Below are 13,165 nucleotides of genomic sequence, written 5' to 3'. Positions count from 1 at the left end.
ACTTTTGAACCGTATGTTTAAAAAATATGAAAAAAATCACAAAAGTAGAACTTTATAAAGACTTTCTAGGAAAATTGTTTTTAACTTGATAGGTTCAGTAGTTTTTGAGAAAAATAAGGAAAACTACGGAACCCTTAACAGGTCTTAAAATTGGGTTCACAGTTGTTCCATCTTTCCTTTGCGGATTTGGTAGTATTTGGTAAATATTATATTATTTTAATGACGCTACCGGCTCAAACTCATCAGATTCGTCTAGATAATCTTATTACCTATATATTGAAGTAAAAAACAAGTCAAAAAAGTTCTTATCATAGCCATGGGAACGATTTATTGTTAAGAGAAGAGGTAACTTTGGAGTCATTTTCTATCGAGCCTTAAATTAATAAATAACTACTGTATTGTAGGGCATTCTCACACAGACTGACCGAATCCCAAGCTAAGCTCAAGAAAGCTTTTGTTGTGGGTACTCAGACAACGACAATACATGTACTGTACCTAATCTTATTTGACATAGAAAACATCCATGACTCAGGAACGAATATCTCATCACACAAATAATCACTACGCGCTATGTCAGATGGGTCGCCATAAAAAAGTGTATGGAATAAGAATCTTGGACTTTCTAAGCCTATCCTATCCTCTTTCTATAAAAATATTGTTTTTGTATTAATTAAACTTTAAGCTATAATCTACATTCAGAATGTGAAAATAGTAAATTTTTAGACAGATTTTACGCTTAATTGTCGTCACAAAACTGGCAAAGAGTTATTTTTTTTAACAACTTACGCTAATTAGGGGGTCCCAAATTCTGAAAATGCCCTTCAATGGAAATTTAACTTTCATTCGAATAAATAAAGTAGCATTTCTTTTGTCTCTAAAATTTTTCGAACAAATGAAAATCAACTGAATTTAAAATGCAACTAGGATCAAAATTTTCGTATGGTGGGTTTTGTAGGCTATAGTAAGATTGTAGTTATTTATAGTTATAGTTACCAAATATTGTTTACGTTAGATACAGACAACCAATAGAGTCCTAATTCGGTGTATGACCCACTTGGCATCGCATATTTCGGGCGCGACACTAATAAGAGCAGACACAAATAACAAATTATTACTCCATTCCTCTGAGACTCATATTCATTGACTTCGAAGTAAAGGAGATGAGAAGTCGCAAATCTGGCGAATCCTAGTTGAAACGTGGCGATGATTTATATTGAAATGTTACGCTATTGTCCACTTAATTTTTTATGCACTTGATTCACTGATGTGATGTCGCACTTTCGCTGAATGAATGAGACAGCGTTATCCATTTATAGGTATCCATATCTAAAATCCTATTAGTTTTTTATTTGACAGCTGCTGCAGCAATATTCAGATTCGGATCGTCACTTCCCTGATCCATTACGATACGTATGAATAAAATAAAAGACACAACGGGCCAACGACATTGTGGTTGACTTTATTAGATCTGACTCTTGTGCTGACACCATAACCATACGGTACTTCAGGTTTTGGGTCAACCAAGTTACCCACATAAAACTAACTCATAATTTTGTTGCAGTGTTTCAACGGAAGGGAGCTCACAGTCGTAAACGAGATCCCGAGTGGCAACGGGCACTGGGGTCGCCCCTGGCTTCGGGACCCTTCAGACTCCGTCGGGTCTCCTCGGAGCATCTCCAATTCTTCCCTTCGAGAAGTCGACGATGAGCTCACGGGCGAAGAACTGGCGACTTATATGTACCAAGTGAACTGTAACATCGGGGGCCTGACTTGAGAAACGCCCCTCTAAAGCTATGGACTGGCTTTAGGGGGAACGGTGGCCGAGGAATTTATGTTCGTAATCTTGATTTAGTATTGATATGATATTTGATACGCTTGTACTTAACGCTAGAAATTTAGACACTTTCGTGCGCGACTAAGTGAATGTTTTATCATATCAATATCAAAATCAAAACGGATTTTAAAATGTGAATACACTCGAGCTGTTTGATGAAAAAATTGGGTCCCTGGAAGGGTTAGTATTATGTTAGACAATAATGAGTTTAGTAATGTGGAAAACCTTTTATTATTGTAACTCGTAAGTAGTTAGCAGAGATAATTTGCTTATGTTAAACTTGTTATAATATTTTGAGTGTTAATGCGAATTATTTGTTTTAAAAGCGTTAATACAAAGATCGAAGAAAAAATAAGTTGTAAGAAATCACCGACAATATTATAGTTAATCTTACTACATTGCGTTTGAGTATATAAGTATGTTTGAAAAATACTTGAAAGATATGCATCTTTCTTATATGGATCTTGTCAATAAAAAGATGAGTGGAGAAGCGATAAACTGTCAATCAAAAAAAGAATTGGTTATAGTTAAATCCAGAAGACAGAAAAAGAGATACATAGCAGGACGTATCTAAATCTCGAACTCGAGCATCGAAAACTTATCCAGAAGACAGAAACAAGTGTATCTAAATCAGAACTATAAGTTCTACATTGACTACAACTATAAGAAACATTGAATTTTATGTATAGTGTGGTATATAGTCGCCATCTTAACGCTTTGGGGGTAGAGGCGTATCCCAATATTTGTGAGCATTTTGCCATATTTTTCGATATTATTGAGTCACGTAGTTTTTGTAATTGACTGCTTTCGAAATAAATACATTTAGTTACCAAACTATACAAATGAATTGTGTTATATTTTACAATACTCATCGCTTACGAATAAACTAGTCATAAACAAATATGTTGAGAAGTGAAAAGTTATTAGGTAAGGTACAGCGGGGCAAATCTCGACTGGAGGGCAATTGTAACTAATCTATTTTTTCCATTATTACATTATGATGTTGAGTTCTACGTGTATCCACTGAACACGTCTACCATATATAACCGGTGGACACTTTATTTAATAATGCAAACATTGTAAAACATGGAAAAAATGGGCCAGTTACGATTTGCCCCGCTGTACCTTATATAAAGTTACATTACACTTATAACTATAAAACTCCCGTGAGATGTTTAAAAAATATTTTAAGCGGATTACTCACATGTTAAGCCGATATACCGTTCGACATGTTTCGATCCATTTCCGAGGATCTTTTTCAAGAGTTGTAAATAAAGTTACATTACAAGTTTAAAATGAAGGCCTATATATACAATAGTTCTTTGTCGTTCTTACTTTAATTTAAAAATCATATTATTCAAGCAATTTTTCATAGCATCGGCTATCCCGATTCCCGATACATTATTTATTTTATAACATTTCTAAAACGGAGAAAACTTTAGAAGTTCTTAAACTTAGATTCTGCTTTAAAGAAAATACCTAGTTCAGTTCAACGAAATACATCACGTTATTCACGTTTGAATAAAAAACACAACCTAAGAGTACCAAATGTTAAAACATTTCACTGAAAATCCAAAGCCACTTGGGAATATTTCCAGTTTCTCCTAGAGTGCTTCATCTGCATACATCGGGGTTTTCGGAGCGGGAACGTTTGACATTAGCCAAAGAGTAGGTATTTACTTAAAAACAGATCGTACTCTAGCAGGTTTCTACCGAATGAATAATTGATTGAAAAACAAATAAAGATTAATCATACATATAGGTACATATTCATATTCATATTCATATTCATATATTTATTCATAATAGTTCATATTATATGTCACATACATTTTACATTCACATTTCACATATTTTATGATGGCCATTCATTATCAACCTCTTCAGTTAAGTCTATTTATTTATAAATAAGAAAATGCTTCATAGTTTATTCTGAAAATCGTGTCAACTATTAAATTTACAGCAGGTAATTAATTAAAGTTATTTTTATTGTTATCTTATAAGCAGAGATCGGATTTTTGTGCGTCATCTCATACTCAAAGTCATTAAAATGACGTAAGTCACTAAGAATGTCGCAAATCCGTCCGATCTCTGCTTAAAAGTTATAAGATTTTTACGGAAATTAAAATAAAACTTTGTCACAGATTGTATACAACTCGCAGAGAAGTAATTATTCATTAGGCATAATATGATATTTTCTTAGACTAACATATCTGTTTATCTTTACTCTATCTCAAAACTTTCCCGCTCCAAAACCCCGATGTATGTTCATCTGTCTTTGATCTTTGTATTGGCGGTTCAATAAACATCATGGTTTCTTATCGGCGGCTGATAGTAAAATACGGCAGATCGTGAAATCACTAGTATAATATGCCTAGGCATATCGTGAAACGTGAAATCGTCCTGTTGACGAAGCCCTCTGTCGTGAGCGTTTGGGCATTTGGCTACGTACTCGGGATACTTGAATGAGCTTCAATTGTTTGAGAACGCCGAACGCTCCGGCCCGCTGCACGCCCAATATCAGCGTGCACTCAAGCCTTGTACCAAAGAGATATCGTCACTACTTTGAAAAAATCTCGTATCTCACGCTGTTCCTCAAAGTTAAAACGCAGTAAGTCTATATGCATTCCATACATACTTACTACAATCTTCTTTTCATTGACAGACGAAGATACAAGCTTTTTTAAAAGTAGTGACGATATATAACTCCGTATAGACAGATAAAGTCTAAAACAAACGTACCTCAGTACCATACAGAAAAAGGTACGGTAGCCTAGATGCCATTACACCTTTGGGGTACGCTCAGCTAGATGACGCTAATATTAATATTTGACATTTTAAAACATATCAAGCTAAAAATATGGGCCAAATTGTCAAAACTGAGGTTCAAAAGTTTTAAGCCTGTATCGAGAGATAGCAGTCTATGCACTGTGATTACACATTTTACTTCGACAGTAACTCTATAATACTCTTGGCCTTGTACCAGACTAATATAGTGTCTGGGTAGTTGGTGTTTGTAGGTAACATCTCTCACTGCATAATCGATTTGCCGGATCTTACAATCGGCTGCCGACATCTATACAATAATAATCGAAAAATAATGTTAATACAAAATTTATTTACGTAAGAATCATTAGTTACAAAAGCAATTCTCAAGTTAGCTTAGCCATCTGGGGACCGATTTTTGAGTCTCACTGTCACTAAAATACCGGTTGAAAACGGTGAATTGCCTATTATATTCAGTGACAATTTTCTGAATTCGAACGCCGTGAGACTCAAAAATCGGCCCCCTGGTACTTTCTTATAAAACCATAACTCAAAATTTCCAATTAATTGTTTGGCAATTGTATTTTATATCGTCAATTATCCTTAAAGATATTTTATTGCAATTGTTATGCCAGCATTTGATATAAAACTTGACCAGAAATATATAACTGTTGACCGCATACAGTCCAGTATAGTATGAAGAAAATAGTTATAATAAAATTCCGCAACATGGCGCGTTGTTATATATATCTGCGGGGCTATCATGCTTCCAATTTTATCACTTATCGACATGGATAAGACATCTGTCACTCTCTCACCGACATACTTGCGAAAAAGTGACAGATGCTTTATCCACGTGGATAAGTGATAAAATGTCTAATATCCGGGCATGGATAAGTAATAATGCTGCAGCAATTTTATCACTTATCCACGTGGATAAGACATCTGTCACTCTCACACTGACATACTTGCTAAAGCGTGACGGATGCTTTATCCACGTGGATAAGTGATAAAATTGGAAGCATAATACGCCGGCTAGTCAGGATTTACTTTTAATATATTTGGGATCCGATAATACCCCATGCTGTTATAATTCTGATTGTCATTGTTGAATGTTATTTGTACATAGCTAGTTTATTTTTTATCCGAATAATAAGAGTGATTGGTGTAAGATATGAAGTTTGAAGACTTGTGAGAATATGTAAAGACTGGCCAGTAATATATGAGTATAGGCTAGTTTCCTACTAGTCAAATCAACTCCTTTTTAAGAACTGTACAAAACGATTTGCTAATATGGAATTACTATGAAATACTGAGGAGTGACGTCATGGTCAATTCAGTTAGGTACTTGATATTTTTCTCTTTGACTTATTAAATATAAATTTTGTTTAAACATAACGACTGTCCATATTTTTCTTTTAATTATGTGGTGCTTTATTTCGTGCACTGCATAACATACGTTATTTTATTTTAAGTATAGGAAAACTAGCCTATAGGGAACTTGACTGTACTTAAAACAAAATATTTTATACCATGCATGAAATAAAGCACCAGATAATTATAAGAAAAATATGGATACAAGTCATTTTTAAATCTAATTTATTTTTAATAAGTCAGGTAGAAATAATTATATAAAGTAACTCAGTTGACTGTGACGTCACTCAATTAGATTTCATATTCATTCCATATTATCAAGACGTTAAAATTCGTTTTGACAGTTTTTTAAAAAAGCTGATTTGACTAGGAGGCACTTTGACAATAGGCTATATATATACTTAGCCTATTGTAAAGAGGGCGCTTTTATACTTATGTGTGGGATGACGGTTCAGTATAGTATGAAGAAAATAGTTGTAATGAAATTCCGCAAGATGGCGAGGTCATATATTTCTGGTGGGCTTTACCTGTTTAGATGTAATGTAATGAAATCAAACTTTTAAGTCACAAAATCGACATTTTTGTATAAAATTACTTTTATGCCATTGTAAATATTGTCACATTCCGTAATTTTACAGAACATTATTAGAAAAACAAGCCTCTTATTTAGTTTTGCAAAAATTATAAAATTCTGGTTTTTATCCATTGTATGTAATGGTTTAAAACTCAATGAATAAGTACTCTCAAGTAACAAAAATACGGTCCTTATTTTTTCATGCATAAGTAAAATTATTTTTTTTAATTTGAAAACGTGTAAAAATCTTCTGATTCTGAACAAAAATAAATTAACATTGGAAAAAATGTCATAGTTCACGTTTTTCTGAAAATACCCATCAGTCTTTTTTTAGATATGTTAAGGATATTAATGTAGGTCACGTATGGATGAAATAAATATCAGTTCGTCTCTAGAGAGCCGGAAGATGAAGTTATTCGTATTGCTTGCATACCAATGGAGAATATTCCTTGAGTCGACAATTGTCAGTTTATTTTGATATTTTAGTGTTAAGGGCCAGCATCAACCACATTTGACAGACGCATCATCGTCGCGCAGCAGATGTCTATTGAACTTCCACTTCCCATACAATGAATACAATTTAACGGTGACAGACGGTTTGATGCAACCGGCCCTAAGTCTGTTCTACTCAGAACACGAGCACTTATTATTTCTCAATAGGAAAAAAGTGTGCCAGAATTTCTACACATTTTTGTTACTTACTTATTGTGTTACCACATGCAAAAATATATGGAAAATGGTATATATGTTATGGACTAAGTGATTAATAAGGGCATTATGTATAAGTAATGCCCGGGCATTATGAATAATGCCTAGCTGTATTGGGTAAAGTGATATCATTGTCTAGACGCCAAAACTAATAGTTCTGAGAAGAAATAAAATAAAATAAATCAAAATAATCACATTCCAGAAAAATCACAAAAAAGTGGACAAAAAAAGACGCTATTGTTGAAAATTAAAATTCACTGGGGCCTAGTGTGACAATCGTTGATAGGAAGGGGGCGTCCATTTATTGCGTGAGTGATTATTCGAGGATTGTTTTGGTCTTGAAACTCTTGAAATCTTTCGACACCACGAAGCCAACGCTGTCCTTGAAATACCGGCAGCACATCATTTTGCGCTTACTATAGTGTGGTAAAATTCGATTATGTTATGAACTCATTTCTCGTAACGATGTCAAAAATTTTAAGGCCATTATGCCATAGCTATAAAATTTTGTATGATTTAAAACAATCTTCCTGTTCTATTTTATTGCCACGCTGTTCGAATTTCCTATTTTATATACTTGATTAAGTCCCAAGTCAAAACTTCTAATAGAGGTGTATTTATTTAAATGTACGGCCTGAGTGGAGGCTCAGAGCGGAGCGACTCAGGACACTTATATAAGCTTCAATTGTTTGACATGCACCGTACGCTCTGCCCCGCTGCAATAGGCTACTAGACTCGTATCGAATTTAGCACATCAAGTTATTGTTTTCTGTAGTATTTGACTTAAGAAATCAATATTTATAGCTTGCGGACATTAAAAGTGCGTGATGACTGCGTATTTTTAATTAAACATGTGTGTATGTTTTTTTTAAATTATGGACTCCGAAAACGGTGTTGGCCAATGGAGTGACGTCACATAATTCAGATCAACTATGGAAATTAGAGGTAGCAATCTGATCTCCATAGAAGCAACCTCTATTGTATTAAAATTCATAGTCGTTGACGGGTGTGACAATGTGAAATATTTTTTCTAAATATACTGACGTCATGTCATAGATATTCTATAGATTAATATGGCTGATGTTGTTTTTGCCTGATCAAGTAAAAGTAAACTTTAAATAATTTTTTTTGCGGGTTTTTAAGTCGTAATAAAATATGGTACTATTTTTTTTTCGTTTAATTAGACAGTAATTAATAATATAAGACATACTTTGAAAAAGAGTCAAGTAGCCTATATGAGCGTGCCCTCAGGCCTTACACTACTGGCCGATGCCAATGCTCGCCCACACTTAGTGCTAAAGTTCGCTACACTGCTCGTCGCTCAATCAATGTTCCCGGTGACACTTCTCCAACGCCTTTTGGCACGTTGCTAACTTTCCCCGGGATTCGCGACAGCCATTAACTTCGCATTGTGTTTACCTGATAAACTTTCCGTAAAATCATTCCAAGATATCGTCGAAAATCTCTCAACATAAGTACTTAGATATTTATGTCTGTTTACAAAGTTTTAGCACGTTGATCGTCTACTCGTAATCATTAGTGAGTATAACTCGTTAAAAATAATTGACATAAGGCTCTTAAAAATGGTTAAATATAATGGAAATGTTTTTGAACTCCCACCCGCTAAATAAATATTGCTCGCGGGATAAATACGAACGTGTTTGTTTAAACGTAATAGGGGATGGAGGGTTAACCGCATAATTAAATTCTGATAATACACATTATTTGATATGTTACGCGATCCCATGTTCGACATATTTCCCCATTCCTCACTTATCTTTGATACAGAAGCATTTGTGGAATTTAATGCAGACCAGAAGCCATATTTGTTGGCGCGAAGTGTCAAAGGCAAGAAGTTTAAGTTTCTTTAGTCACAAAGTAGCAAACAGGGTAGATTATATTAAGTAGATTAGATGATTTATTTCACGAAAAAAATTACAACATTAGTTTGCGTTTCTGTACAAAACTATAAGAATTCCATGCAGCAATTATTATTCGCCGTGTCCTACTGCTGGGCAAAATTTCTCGTCTATTTTTCCATTAGTTTCTCTTTAGCGCTATTATGGCCAGTGACTTACTTATTTTTGAGCCCAATTAAGTTATCCCTTCATCGCCTATGTGGTCTGTAGGATTGCCCCTATAATGTAAAAAAACCGGCCAAGAGCGCGTCGGGCAACGCTCAGTGTAGGGTTCCGTAGTTTTCCTTATTTTTCTCAAAAACTACTGAACCTATCAAGTTCAAAACAATTTTCCTAGAAAGTCTTTATAAAGTTCTACTTTTGTGATTTTTTTTATATTTTTTAACCATATGGTTCAAAAGTTAGAGGGGGGGGTTTACATGTAGCGGGGGTACCCTAATAAAACATTTTTTTCCATTTTTTATTTTTGCACTTTGTTGGCGTGATTGATATACATATTGGTACCAAATTTCAGCGTTCTAGTGCTAACGGTTACTGAGATTATCCGCGGACGGACGGACGGACAGACAGACATGGCGGAACTATAAGGGTTCCTAGTCTACTACGGAACCCTAAAAAGTTAAACTTTTTAAAACTGAAATGGGACTTAATCATCGTGTTTTATATTTTTAAAAGTTATTATTGGAAATAATTTTAGTTTAAATCAATAAGTCACTTGACTATTTTAAGACAAATTAAGTTTAGATTCGCATTTTTTGTCAACGATTGTCAATTTAATCCAGATTTTACCCACTACAGCACGGGAAGCATGGTCGCGCGATAGACGATAAAATATCAGGCCGTCCCTATCGCACTTACAAATAGTGCGATAGGGACGGCCTGCTATTTTATCGTTCCCGTGCAGGGCAAAAAGAGGTCGCATGACATGACATGACATTTTATACAAATAGGAACAGGCGTTCACAAAGGGGGATTTCAAAATGTCAACATTTGTAATAACCAGGCCCCGTAGCCGAATGGCATTTCTCCGACGCCAGACGAAAACGAAACGCCGCGCCAGTTAGTCGGGCTCTGTCGCGCCAATACGCAAGAGCGATAGAGATAGATATCTACTAGCGTTTCGTTTCGTGAGCGTTTCGTGAGCGTTAGTGCCATTCGGCTACGCACCCAGACATCGTAGCTTTTCCAGCAATTCTGGTGCAGCATTGTCGCGGGGCATTTTCAGAATTCGGGTCCTTCAATTAGCGTGAGTTATTAACAAAAATTAACTCGCTGTCAGTTTTGTGACAATTAAACATAAAATCTGTCTAAAAATTTATTTATTTTCACATTCTGACTATAGATTATAGCTTAAAGTTTATGTAATTAACACAAAAACAATATTTTTATTGAAATTTCGTACTAACTATCGTCACAAAACTGACAGTGAGTTTTTTTTTGCTAACGACTTACGCTAAATTGGGGGGTCCCAAATTCTGAAAATGCCCGTTAAAGAAAATATATATCTGCGAAGCCAGCTGCATGGAATAGTTGATTAAGATTAATAACAGTAAAATGAGCCTTAATTGATCATCTACTCAGAAAACACATCTAATGAATTCCTTTATCTCTGCCATGCCGCGCAGAAATTGCTGGAAAAGCTACGACGTCTAGTAATAACGTTATACAATACTGACAACCCGTAATTTGGCTCCTAGGAGGTTGTTTATTACAAAATAGTAAATATTTGATATTATAAGAGTCGACTTATTTTTGTTTATTATATTGATTATAACGAATAACTAGTCCGTCGAAAATTGTAAACCCTTATAATAATAACAAGGCTCTTTATGCAAATTGTTGTTTACTTGGTACAAAATGTTATTAATTATGATATTTATGATACTTTACAGATTTAATTACAAAAGGCCTAAATCATTCGTTCATTCCGTCCTGAAAATGGTAAGGTTTTAATAAATAAGCAAAATATTGTAAATAATAATAATTAACCTAAAATCACCCAAGTATAGTTCAAAACTAACACAAAATTATCATAGAAAGTTCAATTAATGCAAGAAAAAAAAACTTGGAAAAGTGTAACAAAGAAAATTTGTACAGTTCGCTCATCATTCGCTTGCTCTTTCCCCATCGACGAATGTCTTTTCAAAATAGCTTATTTTCTCTATGGAAACATAGACAAAAAATATCCTGTTGACATAGAGAAATACGTGTTTTTTAAAAGACACGCCTCACTTCTGTTTTTTTTGTCGCCATTTGTTTTTTCCTCCATACATTAAATCTCACGTCCGTTATCTCATTATTCACCTATCATAACAGCTGTCTCAGTAACACTTATTATTATTATTATTTTTTCCTTATTTCTCTTGTAGCTTCAAGCCCATTTTCGTGATGGCATCATATCATGTCCGGGGCAATATTTTCCACATAAATAAGATTAAATAGCAACATGTAAACATAAAATGTAAAAAAATATATGAGAGAATTTACGAAAACACGTCTGACGTTGACAGCGTCATTTTTTTTAATTATTTTATTGTTATTAAAATACAATGACAAACTTATATCTAACATAAAGCATAGTTAACATAGTATTGGCACGCGTTTAGCGACGAATAAAAAAAATATATTTAAAAATTAAAAAAAACTGATAATCACATCTTAATTTTAATACGTTGATAACTCTATATTAGAAATTTGGTTGATCTAACTTTTTGCGTTTGTAAGTTATTGATGATGGACGTTGACCGGCGAAAATGCACTGTGAACAAATACGTGAAAAATCCCCTTGGTCTGGGTCAATGATTGCTAAATTGTTGAATTTCCAGAAAACTACTAGGCAATAATTATTGCCCAAATCATTATTTCTTTAAAGGACAATTAAATAACAGTGGCAAAATAATTCAAAATATCCACTCCTTGCGGTCCACACGGAATCAACAGACAAAAAAGATGGATGAAAATCTTGTTCAGAGGATGATGAATACTATTTTCAGAAAAGTCCGTAATTTTGTGCATAAACATACTGAATGATTGAAATATATAAGACACGCTATAAATTAATAAACGATCTTTTATATTCTGCAATAAAAAATATTGTTTACTTTTTTCATTTCATTTAAAAATTAAATTCCTCCCATCGCGTACCAATTCTAAATTAACTATGCTTTATAGTTCCACAAAACTCTGGAACAGAACGAGTTTGAACGACTTTCCCTTGGTTTTCCTTTCTTCCATTTATTTGTGTGATGGGCGCAGATATTTTTCCTGAGTCATGGATGTTTTCGATGTATATTAGTACGTATTTATCTATTTAAGTATATATATCGTCGCTTAGCACCCATAGTACAAGCTTTGCTTAGTTTGGGACTAAGTTGATCGGTTTAAGGTGTCCCCTATATTTATTTATTTATTATTTACTTTCATTCCTATGTATTCTTTAGTGTCACATGATGAGTTTTATTTATCTGCATCACAGACATCACAGTCATGCTCGTACCACGTTATTAGATTAGGTATTTGATTACACATCGTTGGACATGTTCTTAGAACAAATAGTGGAAATGCCTGCAATGCAAAAGTGGAAAATTGCCTTGGGTGAGATTGACTTGCTCTCACTGGCCTTTGGTCGTGTTTTAATTAATCGCCACTCGTTTTGAACTTGCTATTTTCCGCAATTGTATCGTAATGTGCTATTTCTCAAACATGCAATGAAATATTGTCTTTACGTTCCTTAAAATGGGCTGGGAAGTATCGCTTTTTGGGCGCAACAACTCGAGAGGACTGTAAAGGGATTTCATATTATTTTTTAGGCCTAGGCCTGCAAAGTAACTTTTTTTTATAAAATATTGTCCTTTAGAGCATTTTTTTTATTTCATTGTATGTTTGAGAAAAGCACTATACATGCCTCGGCGTGAAAACGGATTCCCGGCCTCGTATCCCTATCCGGGTATATACCCACTTGGCCGGAAATCCTCATTTTCCCGGCCTCTG

The 13,165-nt window shown here is 34.3% G+C and overlaps 1 protein-coding gene across 1 annotated transcript in view; it reads left to right on the top strand.

The window, feature by feature from the left end:
• The window catches only part of LOC125232244 (pyrokinin-1 receptor-like), a 188,795-nt gene extending 186,389 nt beyond the window's left edge, over nt 1–2,406 (top strand). Inside the window, exon 6 of the mRNA XM_048137926.1 lies at nt 1,562–2,406. Within this exon, the coding sequence (XP_047993883.1) occupies nt 1,562–1,774 (213 nt within the window). The 3' untranslated portion in view covers nt 1,775–2,406. The remainder of the gene's footprint in view (nt 1–1,561) is intronic.
• Nucleotides 2,407–13,165: the final 10,759 nt, after the last annotated feature.

The sequence above is a fragment of the Leguminivora glycinivorella genome, chromosome 1, assembly GCF_023078275.1.
Source record: "Leguminivora glycinivorella isolate SPB_JAAS2020 chromosome 1, LegGlyc_1.1, whole genome shotgun sequence".
Lineage (NCBI taxonomy): Eukaryota > Metazoa > Arthropoda > Insecta > Lepidoptera > Tortricidae > Leguminivora > Leguminivora glycinivorella.
The sequence above is the reverse complement of the archived record's forward strand: the minus strand, read 5'-3'. Positions and strand labels throughout refer to the sequence as shown.